At 40.8% G+C, this 14703-nt stretch overlaps 1 protein-coding gene across 2 annotated transcripts; it reads right to left on the bottom strand.

The window, feature by feature from the left end:
• Positions 1–1378: 1378 nt before the first annotated feature.
• On the bottom strand, positions 1379–9712 carry plk2b (polo-like kinase 2b). 2 transcript variants are annotated; one of them, XM_079517290.1, is made up of 15 exons: positions 9603–9712; positions 7432–7551; positions 7216–7323; positions 6979–7095; positions 6610–6739; positions 6184–6367; positions 5412–5610; positions 5057–5204; positions 4733–4827; positions 4045–4177; positions 3520–3600; positions 2667–2826; positions 2119–2248; positions 1838–1948; positions 1379–1597 (listed from the first exon to the last, which is right to left on the bottom strand). In XM_079517290.1, exons 2-15 carry the CDS (start codon positions 7495–7497, stop codon positions 1406–1408), a joined length of 1854 nt encoding a protein of 617 aa, XP_079373416.1. In that variant the 5' UTR covers positions 7498–7551; positions 9603–9712; the 3' UTR covers positions 1379–1405. The 2 variants fall into 2 exon arrangements, with proteins under 2 accessions (XP_079373416.1, XP_079373415.1); XM_079517289.1 differs by lacking the exon at positions 9603–9712 and having other exon boundaries at positions 7432–7654.
• Between the last annotated feature and the right edge of the window lie 4991 nt (positions 9713–14703).

The raw sequence follows: 14703 nt of genomic DNA, 5'->3' as shown, positions 1-14703 counted from the left end.
CATTACCTTACCTGTGCTTTTACCAATTATTTGTATTTAAACTAGCTCTCTTTTTCTGTCTTCCTTTTTAACCAACTCCCTGCATATATCCCTGGTATATCTTCTGATCTGTCTGTCAGACAGTTTGTCCAATCCCACCAGTATATTTTACCACCCCTTTTATGACTTTGACTGTTCAGCCTGCTGCTACTTATGCAGTCTGTCGGCCCCGTTAGTCATCTTGTGTTCATCACCAATGAAGAAACTTGTCTCTTGTTTATCATCGATCTCAGCCGACCCAAGTGGATGTTTCCTGTCTTATCAAAGACATTCTTTGAGTGGGACTTGGTGCTTATGCGTTTCCTAGTGTTCGCCTAATATTTAGATAATATACTGACTAAGTCAAATGTGACATCACTTATTCTGTTTGTTTCTCAATTTTACTTAAAACCAAAAAGGAGAGGTTTAAACCCATTCAGTATGTTGGCGAAAGATAAACGTGTCTCAGAAGTCACATTCATCCATACTGGTGTTGAATTCCATTCAGATCTAGAGGAATTATTACCATTAACAAAAGCGTGAAAGGTAACTAATAATACTTCAATATGGCTGATGACAGCAGACGTACAGTATTTGAGAATGAAAATAACTAACAGGATAGACACAATCAAGCATTTGTTTTCTTTTTGAAAATTATCTTTATTAAATAAATAAATACTGCACTTTTTCCACAATAAGTTATTTACTACAGTTCCTAACAAATTATGACCAAGTCTCTAAAGAGATTCTTAGTGGACCTCTGTAGTACTGCATGTCATTCTCCTGCAAACTCCCTCCCATTCCACGTCGTCCCAGCCCAGCAGGCCGAATCCATCTGTCCGCCATGAGAATGAGTCACAGTTGTAATAGTTAGTGATGTTATCTTCCCTTCTCCCTTTCTCTGCACTGCAGAGCTGTCAGTTTACACTATACATTATGTACAATAACCCAAAGCATAGCTCAGCTACCATTCTGTGAATTGGGTTTTTAGGGTTTCACTCTACAAAGTATAAACAACTCAACTGGGACCAGCCCAGTGTTCCTCTTCACCTTCAAGCACCCGCCTCCATCATTCATTCGTACCTACATTCACACTCCAACACACTTCCTCTCGTCCGGTGATCAACATACATATCCCTTCTGCTACACATTTTCCTTTTCATTGAGTCTTTTCTGTCCTTTTTGTGCCCCCACGCCTGCACATCAGCTGAGTGAGTCATGAAGGTGCCAAGATGCCGGAATGAATAGTCTAGTCATCGCTCCAAATCCCTTCTAAAACATCCCACATGTGTGGTGCTGTTCTCCCTTCCTGGTTCCATTGCAGCACTCCAGTGGCAGGTCCATTAGGGCATTTTTTCTAAACTGTTCCCAACACATTCTTCTGGGTTTAGCTGCATCTTTGCAGTAGCATGTTGAGAGAGTACTCCATGCGTTCACGCAGATCTGTGGGGCAGCCAGCTGTCAGTAAGGAACTGAGGTTGAAGGTGGTGGAAACACGCTCCTCATTGATGTATGTCAACATGTATTCATCCTTTTGGCAACATAATATAATCTTTGTGTGGTCATGGTAGAAATTGACCTGCAGAAGAAATAAAAAGGAAGGCAATTTGAATAGATCCCTTTGCATGTTTAATTTAAGTTATGGACACTTTTTCTCTGCTTTTGTTTTTACAGTGTTTTCTGATATGCCAAGCCTTGCTTCTCCTTACCGATTTGAATATTGGCCAATGATAGTATCTCAACTAAAGCACAGTGCTCTTAACATACCCTGCTATGGCGCCATACAGAAGCATTTTGTGCAGTTAGCTGGCGTGTTTACCTGAAATGTGCCGTCGTTAAAGAGCATCATGAGGGCGCGGTCGGACTTGAGCCACTGTAGCAGGTAGAGTCTGGGCATGTGTGTATCCGTCATACCAACCAGATCCCCACCCTAACAAGACACAAGAACAAACCACACTGGGATTAGAAAGGTATTGGGGGTAGACGAAAAAACAGGTTATTTTAAACACGGAGGAAAAAAAGAAGAAGGCGTGGTAAACGGTGGTATAGGGATGGGCTGGGATGAGCGATACAGTCAAAGGAGAAGAGGTGATTACTTACATCCATGAGGTTCTCCTCCATGTAGTGGGAGAAGTACTTGAGCACGGTCACCTGTCCCACAAAGTGTTCAGGAACCTCACAGGTTGGGAATATGGAACACTGGCCAAGCTCAGCATAGTAATGGATGGTCCTGGGCAGATGGTGGGGACCAGACAGAGTAGAAGGTTAACAAAGACCCAGATAAACAAATTCACCACACAATAACCATGAATGGATTCCATGTCATTTCAGCTCACAGAATTTATTCCAAGTTATTCTCCGTATCTGCACTGCTGGCAAGCACTTGCCAAGTATGTCACTAGCTGCAGTTATTAGCAGCACAGCTCACAGTCAATACAGAAACCCTTTGTCAAGTATCCATTGAGGGAAACTAATAACTTTAAAAAGGTTATGGAATTCCATTAAGGTAAATTGATTTACTTTTGTTCAGTGGCCTGAAGGTGCTCTTTGCTCTTTTAAGGTGTGCTTTGTTAAAAGCCTTACAATCACAGATATGTTGACTTGAATGCCAGTGTGGTGAAAGAAAGTTCCACTGTTCCAGTACTTACTTCCTGTCAGGCAGGAGACTCATGTGAGTGCCGTTGTTGAAAAGAACTCCCACGGTGTGATCAGAAAGCTGGTAGCCAAAGCCATACTTGTTAGAGTAGTCCACCCACTTAGTGACCCACTGAAGGTTGCAGCTTCCAGAGGCTTTGGGGATTTCCTCAGCTACAGGAGTCAAGAACAGGGAACAAGACCGTTAGAAAACATGTACTGTATAACCAAGATGTTTTTTCATACACAGTAAAATCCTTTACAAAAGTGACCAAATGGACCCTTACGGGTCCTTGTAAACGGACCTGTATTGGTACATTTGACTGACAAACTGTTGTTACAAAGTTACAACATGTAGGGAGAACCAAATACCGTAATATATTTACACTGCAATGTAAACAATGCTAAACCTGACCACTCAGGAATTGAGATTAGTCCAACTGCCAGGAAACTCTATATTTTTTTGGATTACTGTGCTGTCAAATAATATAAGAAAGAGGAAAAACATTTTAAATGAGCAGATCTACAAGCTCACAACACCTTGTCGCAACATGTGGCGTTGTGAGCTTGTAGATAGGATATTTTCACAATATTTATCTGTAGAACAGAGTCAAATATATGATTATTTTGGGGGGGTCCCCACTTCAAATATGATTATTTGGGGGGTTCCCACCCAGTTCAAATACTGTATGCCTATTTTGGGAGTTCACAGCCTGAAAAAGTTGAGAACCACTGCTCTAGGGTTCATGTAGATGAGAGATTACATTTTATTATAAATGTGCCGTATGTGTGTCACTAAATGGCGATTACACCTTTGGTTTTTGTTTCAGCTAAACGTTTAGGGAAAATAAAATCTGAAAGCCTTACCTTTAGGCATGTTCTCTAGACATCCTCTGAAGACACTGGCCACCGTCTCCGCCACACTTCCTGTGGTATTGTCCTCTAGGCCTTAAGGAAAACAGGAAAAGTACAGTACAGGTGTCAAAGTGTGACTCTAGTAGCAACATCTCTCAGAAATGCAACAGTTGTTCTAGTGAACTGTTTCTCAATGTCGAGTCCAAATGGACTTTTATGGGTCTGCAACTCTGATGTTCTCCGATCAGTTCCCTTAACCCTGAGGATTTTACAGTGTAGATTGTAGTCTCAGAGCTAAAGAATGGTATCAAATCGGATTCCGTGGCCGAATACATCAAACTGGGGATCCTTGAAATTAAACAGGTTGAGAATCCTGAACTAAAAAGAAAACTACAGTACACTGTAACTGGAGTTACAGACCCGTAAGGGTCTGTTTGGACCGCTGGCGGTCCCCACACCAGACATTGTATGCTGCTACATGTACTGGACTACAGGTGGTAAGCAAAGCTTGTAAAACAAAACAAAAAAGGAACTCACATTCACTGCTGCTGCTGCAGCTCCCCAAACTCCCCCTGACGATCAGACGAATGGTATCTCGCGCCGTCGGTGACTGGCCCTCTGTTGCCACGGCAACAGGTCTTTCAGCAGATGGCGGAAGCGGCCTTCCATCCTGAGATGGAAAGAGGTGATGGAGGCGGGTATTTAGAAGACGTGGAACTTAGATGACTGTGACTCAGCAGCTGCTTGCATGTTAACAATGTTAGCAAGAATACTTTGGAATACAGGGCAATTGCTAAAAATGTGCTCGTTATAAAGTCTATCAACGTATCAGAATGACTCACTGTTGTCTCTCCAATTGTAATATCAAAACACTACCCTCTCATTTCATGGTAAATCTACTATGCTGAGCATAGCCTACATCAGTGGCCCCCCAGGTCCTTTAGGGGAGTCCAGCTTATCACCAGCAACTTGAGATAATTTAGCATTAAAATCAATTCAACCACTTTGACCCTATTTTATACTTTGAATATTTGAAAATAGACAATGGGTTGTGATGTTTTGTGTAACCTTGTAGATCTGCCCTTTTCAATCAAAATCTTGAAAATGTTTACACAAAAGGTTCTTATGGGAGTCTCCGGCCAAACACGTATCAATTTGGGGATATTTGATATGAAAAACTTTTATAAAGTTATTATGTGGATTGTGGACTAATAGTCATTCTTACCTCAGCTAGCTGGTTGTTGTGTTGTTGGCTGATAACGGTTCTCTTCAGGTCATGCTGCAGCTTGTAAATCTCCTCTTCCTCTTTGCTTAGTTTATCTAGCAAAGAAAATGACCCCAGATTTAATACAATCAGAGCAGGGCCTCTTAAATGTGAAGCCATTTATTAAAGCTGAACCATAGGTATTACAGGATGAGATTTGTGTTTTAAAAAAGTACAGTATCTTTCTGGTCAGAGCTCTTTTATAAAGGTCAAAGATAACCGTCAACTTGAGCAGGAGGAGGCTAAAATGGTGATTAAGAACTTGAAGGTTGATGCGCTACTCACTCAGGGTCTCGTAGTATTTGACCTTGTCTCGCTTCCCACCGAAGAGTGCTGCAGCAGCCTTCTTGAAGAAACTCCTGGCAGGACTGGACACATGGAAATCTGGGGCAGAGTGGCAACAACTCGCCGACAGACGCTCTGGACTGAAGCCCTACAGAGAGAAATGATGTAAGAGGCGTGAGTGGAGGCCAAGGAATGTGATGTTGTACAGTGTATTGTACTCCTACTCACTGACATTTAGAGAGAGAGAATACACAGTAAAATGCTAAAGCAGAGTAAAATTCTAAAATAAAGATAAATGAACATTGGATTTTGCAATGCATGCAATCTTGTGAATGAAATGCTAGTGTCTTCTCACCTGTGTGAAGAAGTCGTGCCTCAGGATGTGCTCCAGGTGGGGTCTGTCCTCTGGTGTCTTGGCCAACAGGCTGGAGATGAGCTGCTTGGCCTGAGGGGACAGGGAGGAGGGCATGGAATACCGAGCCTCTCTTATACACCTGTAAGTTTCCTTCAGGTTGGTGGTCTCAAAGGGGGGTCTGCCCAACAGCATGGTGTACCTACAAGACAAGACAGCAGTGAGCGGATGGGCATCATCACTGTGTTCACACACACACACACACACACACACACCCCCCCCCCCCCCCCCCCAACATCACTCCTTCCAAGCTACTGGAAAGAGCCAAATACCCCTGCATGGCTACGCCCTGAAACATGCGGCAGTGGCAATATTTCATTTTCAGAGGATAATCAACACATCACACCCTGATATTATGTAATGAACAAACTGAATTAATTACATTCTTCTGCATTAAAAAAGGTGATGACGTACTGTACACTCTAGTTTATATCGTTTTAATTGTTGCATAATTGTTTGATGTTTGTGTAATGTGAAGTTTTTAATGTAACCTGATGAGACTAAAGATGATTTGCCAGCCTCGGCTGAACAGTAAAGTTAATTCAATTCTATTATAGAGGTAACAATCAACATATCCATTATACGTGCCAATTTCCCACCACTTATGAGGGGGAAGGTGGTTTCCAGTATATTAAAAAGACACAGTCAAAACAAATAAGTATTCCCAGGGATGCTGAAGTCAACCAACAGTAAATGTGCCATTTGCCCTACTCACATGACACAGCCCAAGGCCCAGATGTCAGATTCACAGCCATGGCCCTGCTTGTTGAGCACCTCCGGGGACAGGTAGTTGGGAGTGCCACAGATCGTCTTCCTTCGGTTTCCTGCTGGCTCCAACTTGGCAGCCAGACCAAAGTCTCCAACCTTCAGGTCCATGGTCTCACTCACAAAGAAGTTACCTGAGGGGGAAGAACGGGTATGAGATGGCGAGCAGTGATATATAACCAAGGATCAAAGGATAATCAGAAGACACTGTGCAGACTGCCCTATATGAATTAATAGACTGGAATAGTGGAATATAATCAGAACAACAAAATTAACATGACACTTTGTTTACTTTTAAAGGAAACAAATAATGAAAAACACACTTGGTGTCTTAATACTGTACTGTAGTGTTTGTTACTGCAGGATTCTCTCTTACCCAGCTTGAGGTCTCGATGCAGGATATCTTGTTCATGGAGGTACTTCAGCCCAGAGACGATTTGCCTTAGGTAGTAGCGAACCTCTGGTTCTGTGAGCACTTTACGTGCCTTCAGGATATGGGCTAATGACTACACATAGACAAAACACAGTAAGGAACATGGTGATATTTATTTTCCTCTCCAAAAAGCATAAATATTTATAGTGACAAACCTATGTCCAGCTTAAATGTATGATTTGGGTATCAGCAATGCAATGCACAAGTTGAAATAGTATTAGTAGTAAGTTAATAATAATAATAATAATAATAATAATAATAATAATAATAATAATAATAATAATACAATAATAATAGTGGTTGAAAACTTACTTTTCTACTGCAGTATTCCAAAAGAATATAGATGTTTTCCTTGTCCTCGAAATGGTGATAAAAGTGGACTACGTGCTTGTGGTGGAGAACTCTGTGCAGTTCAATTTCTCTATCAATCTATGGAAGGAAACACATCACTGTCTAAATAAACACGAAAAGGAACATTGCAATGCAATAGCGGTTATTGAATAGTCAATTGGTCCAATAAAGCCAGTGAGCACTGCACTGCACGCTTACCTTTTCCCGTTGGTGAGGTTTGGAGACGCGCGTGTGTGGGATGATTTTGGCTGCGTAAACTTTACTCGTGGAGAGATCAGTCATCTCATAGCATTTAGCGAAACCTCCCTAGAAACAGTCAAAATAAAAACATTTTTATCAGTATTGTAAATCCAAAATGAGACTTGCCACTCTGCTAAAAGATGCATTCTAGAATGTGTCATGTAAATAAACTACCTTTCCCAAAACTTTCCCACGACAGTAGCACTTCCCCGTCGCTGGATCTGTGATTATTCTGGCCATTTCCGAAGGCGCACTGCGGTCATCAGTTCTTTTTCTTCGAAGTTCCGAAGACCTCTGCGTGGATTCACACATGGTGTTGTTACTGTGTGCAGGTTGTGACCCAATATTCCTCAGTATTTCCAATGAGTAGTAGTAGCACGAGCGCTTCACGTTTCTCACTCAGACTGCAGGCTGGAGGCTGTCTGAGTGGCTTTATACCCCGCGGTCTCCCTCCCTCTCTGTGACACCACCCGTGTTCCGTCAGATGCAATCCTTTTTGCGCACGTCAAGTGTAACCCACACATGCATGTGACTTCTGGTTGGTGGACTTCAAAATAACAGAGACATTGACAGACAAATAGGCTACAGGTTTCTTAAAGAATAGATAATGTATGATGAATTCCTGTTCTGTTCTTTGATGACTATATAGAAGTGTCTATTTGTACGTCTCTAAATGTTTTGATGAATTGAACATGGTGGACCCTCTTGTAAACAAGTGTAATGCTTAATTGGGTCGTCCATTCACAGTTAACATAAGTTTTGTATTTGTTTTACATGCTTTTATGATTTGTATTGCCTGTTGTATCTCTTGTATGTTACCCCGTGTATGTATCCCTATGGACCTGAGTCTGCTAATAAAGTTGAATTGAATTTAACAGTCTTTGTATTGAGTTTGTGCTTGAAATGTACTGTAATTCTGCAAACTGTTAATAAATATTTCAATCAATCAATCAAAACAATATAATGAACAATAAAACAATCAAATGTATATAATAATAATAATGCTATTAAATACTAATAATAGTGGCTATTATAATAATAGTTTTGTTGTTGTTTAGCGACACTCTTTTCTTATTGTTTTGGTTTGGTGACACTCTTTCTTGTCTGAAGCCAAACCGCACCAAATCCCCCCGCTGTCACTCAGACATGAACTCCACCAGAACTCCACTAAAAACGTATTAAACCCTAAAATTAAACCATCTGGGTCTTATTTTGAAGTCCATCGAACGGAAGTTCAATACTTTCTAAATAGGATTTGACGAATGTGTCAAGATTATTGAAGCTGACGGAACACGCGTAGGCCGGCTACAGTACGTCTCTACGTGACTGTGGGACTCGAGATAGAGATAGAATAATGAACTGTGACTGTGAGGTAGATTGGAAGGGGAACTCATCAATTGAAAAGAGCTACATAAAAGCAGACAGTTAATGATATAGCCTACTCTATGTGCTTGCTGCCTTTATAATTATGTTGATTATGTTGATTCACAACAGTCGTCGTCATCCTCATTGGCATTATACATACAATAGGCTACATGAATAAATACATTAGTATGAGGTCAAACAGGCATCATGGAATACAGAAATATGTTATTGTTATTGCTTATTAACCCAATCAGCTATCAACCTATAGCCTATCCTTTAGAAATGTAGACATTACCAATAGTGAAATAGCATAATATCGGGGTGCAATATTACTCTCCACAATACTGTAAACATAAATCAAAATCAAGTGTATTCTGCTCAGGCTCGATTCATTGAAATTCTCCCCCTCACCTCCCATTTCTCTTTTACACGATTTTTAATTTGGAACACTGGCACCACCATGTGGACCATGTATACTACTGTATCAACAGGTTGCAGTGACTATATGCAGTGTATATTCTGCATTGGTGTTATGTCGATTCTTTCATTTTGCACATAATAAATAATCCTGCCAAATCTCAAATGTGTGCACATGGAAGTAAAGTGCACCAAAATGGGAAGAATTACTACCCATATTAGAACAATATTATTTTGTATTGATTTCAGTAGGGGAATGTAGGTTAATTAACATTGACATAAGCTGAATTTCCTGTGACAAAAAGTCCACTACACTGCACAACACTTGTTAGTACAGTCAAATACATCTACAGCCATGATAAGTAATATGGGGTGTACTGTGTACTTTCTAGTAATGATTAGTGTGTAGGTAGGTGGGTAGGTACTAGTGTACTACTAGCTAGTAACACAATTTGACAGTAGAACCGAACTGTATACGTTTGCCAGTTATTTTCAGTAACAGACAAAATCTAGACATAATGGCATTGAGAAGAACGCATTGAAAACATAACCTTGTACTTTACATTGAGTTCTATCTCTAAGTTGTCCTCAAATTAGCCCTCCAGCAGTGTCTCCTGTCATCTCAATCCTCCATACATCTGGATGAGTTAGAGCAAATGCTGGAAGGGCTGTTGAAATCATCCAAATGTCATATGCCCAGGTCTGGACAAGATTAGAACCAAGAGAGGAATGATGGGGCCAGTTGGGGAAGGGGAAGCGACAGGCACACATGCATCATCGGGAAGCTCATCTAGCAGCTTCACACCCAGTACATCCATGATCTGGGGAACAATCACAAAAGGTCAAATCAGTGATCAGCCATTGCCAATCAAATGTTGTCTGATCAAATTATTCAATATGGTTGAGATTCTGAGTTGAGTTGAAATATAGAAAGAACTAGAACTCACAACTCCTGGAGAAAGGAAAACTGTGACATTGTTGTATTCCGATGGATTATAACAACGAACGACACAATAGTCAAATAAAGAATGAATGCTGTTCAAAGAAAAGACATCTTTTAAAAGTTCAGTTATACCTTCCAGAAGTCTTTTTTTAGCAAAGGTTGCCTGGCTAGGAGGTATTCCTCTCCATAAGGCCTTTCCCCTGGCATATGCCAGCAACATGGAGTTGATCTCAAAGTAACCCAGTGCACTGGAAGCCAGCAGAAGCAGCAGCAAAAACCTTTGGAAGCAAATTGAATGAGGAGGGATAGTAATATTCAATATCTCTCAACAACAACATACATACACACACTGGCACAGTGGTTCTCAACCTTTTCTGGATCAGGGCCCACTGAAAATCTCTAAAGCATTTGCGGCCCACCCATTTGACCATTTAACACAGCAGCCATTCAGCTGCCATGTTAAGTGGTCACTGGTCAGATGGCCGTATTGGTATCACAATGAAAAGTCAGTTTTCATGCTTTTTGTTTTAGGGGCGCTAGGCCTTCCTATGCCCAGCTTTCTGGGTTTGTGTAAACACAAACATTGCACTTGCAATACCAAAGGTTGGGAATCGCTGCAACAGCACATAGGCCTACAGTATATTCATATTGTAGTGGTACACTCAACTGGACTCGCACATAAAGACATCATTAATCTATGGTAAACAGGATTAAACATAGGACATGCTCAGTTTCATAGTCTTGCACAATGTTTAAAAAAATTTAAATAGCCAACCTTTGTTTGAGCTATACTAGATGGTACATAAGGTACCTATAAGCCACAGTGATAAACACACTAAAGTCAATAAAATACCACAGTATTTCTATCAATAGCACATTGTTACTCAAAATTGGCGAAGAGTAGCTAAAGGATAGGAAAAATAAAATATGTTTCATAATACTTCAACTTCTGCTCATTACAGATTCTTTTTTTAAAGAATGAGGCTAAATGAAATAGGCTATTACAAACAAAATGTAAATATAAAAAAAGAAATTGTAAAAATGAACCACTCCCTAAATTATAGAAACCCTTAAGACGTCTTATAGGCGAGAGCGACCGCAGGGCTGAGCCACTCTCCCAGAATAATGTCACTTCATTATGTCAGCACTGTCATAGAAGTTTCATTTTAAATTGTCTCATATAAGCAGGGGGCACATTATTATTTTTGGCTAGTACTCAAAGGAGCACCTGTACGTTTCCTGCCACAACGTTATGCTGCTTTCACACGGGCAGATGCAAAAGATACAAAGATGCAAAGCTGCACAGTGTATTTGTAGTGATGAGCAGCAGGAGGATCCCACTAAGCAGCAGGTGTCCGTTTATCATTAGCACAAACACAAACATCCAACACATATACAATGAATTACTCACCTCTATCTATGATGGAACCTGCAGTTCCATCATAGAAGATAGAAGTACTGTAAAATGCCAGAAAGGAACAAAACTACATGGAGACTCACACAGAACTGATCTTTCTTTTCACTGTAGTCAATGTAGAAAAATGTAACTGTTGCCAAATCCTCCATCCTAAATTGTATGAATCATACAGCTTCAATGAAACCGTTCAATGATTTCTATTTTGATGATACACAATGCCAGCTATTAACTGTGTAGGCTATCGGAGGGATTTAATCTTTAAGATTGTGACAGACAGACAGACAGACAGACAGACAGACAGACAGACAGACAGACAGAATAATTGCATGATGCATTTACAGTACATCATTTCAAGGTGCAGTGCAGGATCCATTATGCAACATTTATGGATCTTCATAGTGAATGCACTTCAGCCATGAAATGTGTTGCATAGACCACAGAGTAGTTCTTTAAAGAAAGATGATCAATATTAATACACTTACCGGTACCTTTTTCTCCATTTGATGCTAGTGTAAAGCATAATTATGCTCAAGACAAGCAAAGCGTTACTGGGCAAATATGTTTTTCTACTATGGGCCAATTTGATTTGATTTCATACAAGCACGCAGTAATTTGGAAGGGCATTAAGCAGTCAACTAAATGCAGATACAGTCGATTTCAGTACCAGAAGGCTTCTTGGGATTTTGCCAACAGGGTCCCTGCAGGAGGCAGTTAGGTGGTGGTATCTGTTGCGATTAAGGGAGCTACAGCCACAATCCTCAAGAATCACTTCAATTGTATCCTCCATTGCAACCTGCAGGCTTTAAGACCCATAAAAGACAATGATATCAGATATTTTAGAAGAAGACAACAGATGATTGCATCTTCACTAACTTGTGGACAAAAATGTTATGTTGGGGGGTATAGCTGATAATGTCAATACATTTCCATCATTAGCATTCCATTCATTCAGATATTAGGCTACTTTTTAGGCTAATTTTAGGCTGCATTCATGAATTTTATGAAGAGCAGATTTACAACTTTACAATGAAAATATGCAAGAACAAGGAGGTTCCTCATATTCAATTCTGAAAAGTATAGGCCTACTGTCTGAACTTCATCAATGGGTTCTCTAAGCTTCCACTCAAACAAAGGTTTGACTTCTATTCTAAACGGTACAATAGGCTATACTGCTTGCTTTATTTTTAACCCATGACCTATCTATGATTTTGAGAGTATTTCGTTTTTTTGTTGTAGCCCATATTTTAAGACATTACATTGGTCCTTATTCGAACAGTAGATGGTGCCATAATAACCTAAGAGCCAAGACTGTCATGCAAAGGTTGTTCTAGGTACAATCTAGTTAATAAGTTACTGAGACCATTCCCATGTTGCAGGTATACCAACCTGTATGATTTTAAAATCAATCTAGAATGAGAGGTGAGAATAGACAAATAAATAAATATAACGGTTAGCCGGCTAAATATCACTACAACACATTTTGTTGTACAATACAATAGTGTGGAAAGACAAACATGAACGCATTTCCTACCTGCCCGCGCCCCCTGTCACTGCGTGCGGCGTGCGCGCACTCACACATGCAGCCACGCAGACGCAAAACGATTTATTTCAATGGCGTATAGGGCAGGCTACACACCCCGCCCTATAATATTTTACAGCCATTGTCGAATGTCAGGTAGCGGTTGTAGGCCTATGTCTGCATTCTGCAATGACCTTCTTTAGGGCTATATTATATTATGTAACCTGTTGTGTCTGGTTGTCACTGTCAGTAGTAGGCCTATAGGCGAGAAGGCATGGTTACCGTTTAGGGTTTAGGGCTGAAAAGGCAAATCATGTTTAGACATGGGCTATTTGCAAGACAACATACACACATTTACACCCATTATAGTGGATATATAGTCTCGTATTCGGATATAGTATAGGTCTAATCTAATACGTCTGCAGAACCTAAGAGAATAAAAAATGTGTCCGTTTTACGCACAAGAGCAGCCACTATACAGAGGGCCAACTGCCAAGGCTTACGTTTCTATTTCCACCAGACCTCATCAAACAAACGGTGCTCCCAGTGAACGTCCCATCATATTTCTCATCACTCACTCACGCGCCTCTTCTATTTGCTCAGCAGCCGTGTGCCGCTGCATGCTCTCTGGAGCGGAGCTTGATTTCTGGGCGGGGGGATGGCAGCCAGACCCAGGGTGACGCAAAAGGAGAAGCCATTATTGCTTCCTCAAAATAATTTATTTCTGAAGGGCTCATTAGTGGGAATTTATTATAGGCTACAGCTGTGACTGCGACCTTTACTTTGTATTTTTGTAAATAGCTCAGCTTGTTTGTTTTAAGAAATTGGATCACTGACACTGACACATATGGATTTGTATGGCAAGGTAAGTAAGAGTTCGTGTTGCTCTTGCAAGCAAGAGTAGAGAAAATGAGAAAACATCAAACATGATTTGTATCCTAAACGCTGTAGTGTACTACAGTGTCGTGCGTGACACTGTGTGTGTGTGTGTGTGTGTGTGTGTGTGTGTGTGTGTGTGTGTGTGTGTGTGTGTGTGTGTATGTGTGTGTGTGTGTGTGTGTGTGTGTGTGTGTGTGTGTGTGCGTGTGTGTGTGCACAAGATGGATAAAAGTTAGCAAATTAACTATACTATACTGATTAAAGAGCATGGTTAATGTATTAAGCTTAAAGTGGATATAGATCGTTTCTATGGAGTGCTCATATGCTCCTGCGCTATAAGAACCTATGATCATGGAAAAGGTCCATCTAGGCTACACAAGAATAATTTTCCTGCCCTTCGAAAGCACATCATATACAGCTGTTGACAGTTGTGAGTGCTGCATGCTGAATAATGTAGTCATGACAGTCATTATTATGAGCCTGCAGTGCTCGCGTTGATGCTGTAAAAAAAACTACAACGCCCATCTTGTTCGTTCGTTTTGACGTCAGAGATGCTCTTCTTGCGATTGCACTGTCGCTCGAGCTTCGTGCCAGATCCCAACCAAAGGGGACAGCTCCCAGGTGCTGAAATACATACCACCGCCTGCATTATAGTAGAAATAAAACACAAAGACAAGACACGCACGGGCAGAGCCGAGGCCTTCGATACAGGTTGGTTGACATAATATCGTCGTTGTTTTTTATGGTTACATTTGTCACTGGCTGAGTGGCTGTGTGAAAGAATTCCGTCAAATAGAAAAAGAGAGAGAGAGAGAGAGAGAGAGTGAGAGAGCTCTTCTCATTCAATGACCTCCTGAATGCCCAGAATGGAATTGCTTGTGTTCTTCTTGTACGTTCGCATTAGCT

This window comes from Electrona antarctica (genome assembly GCF_951216825.1).
Source record: "Electrona antarctica genome assembly, chromosome: 12".
Classification (NCBI taxonomy): domain Eukaryota; kingdom Metazoa; phylum Chordata; class Actinopteri; order Myctophiformes; family Myctophidae; genus Electrona; species Electrona antarctica.
Note: the sequence above shows the minus strand (reverse complement) of the source record. Positions and strands in the feature narration are given on the sequence as shown.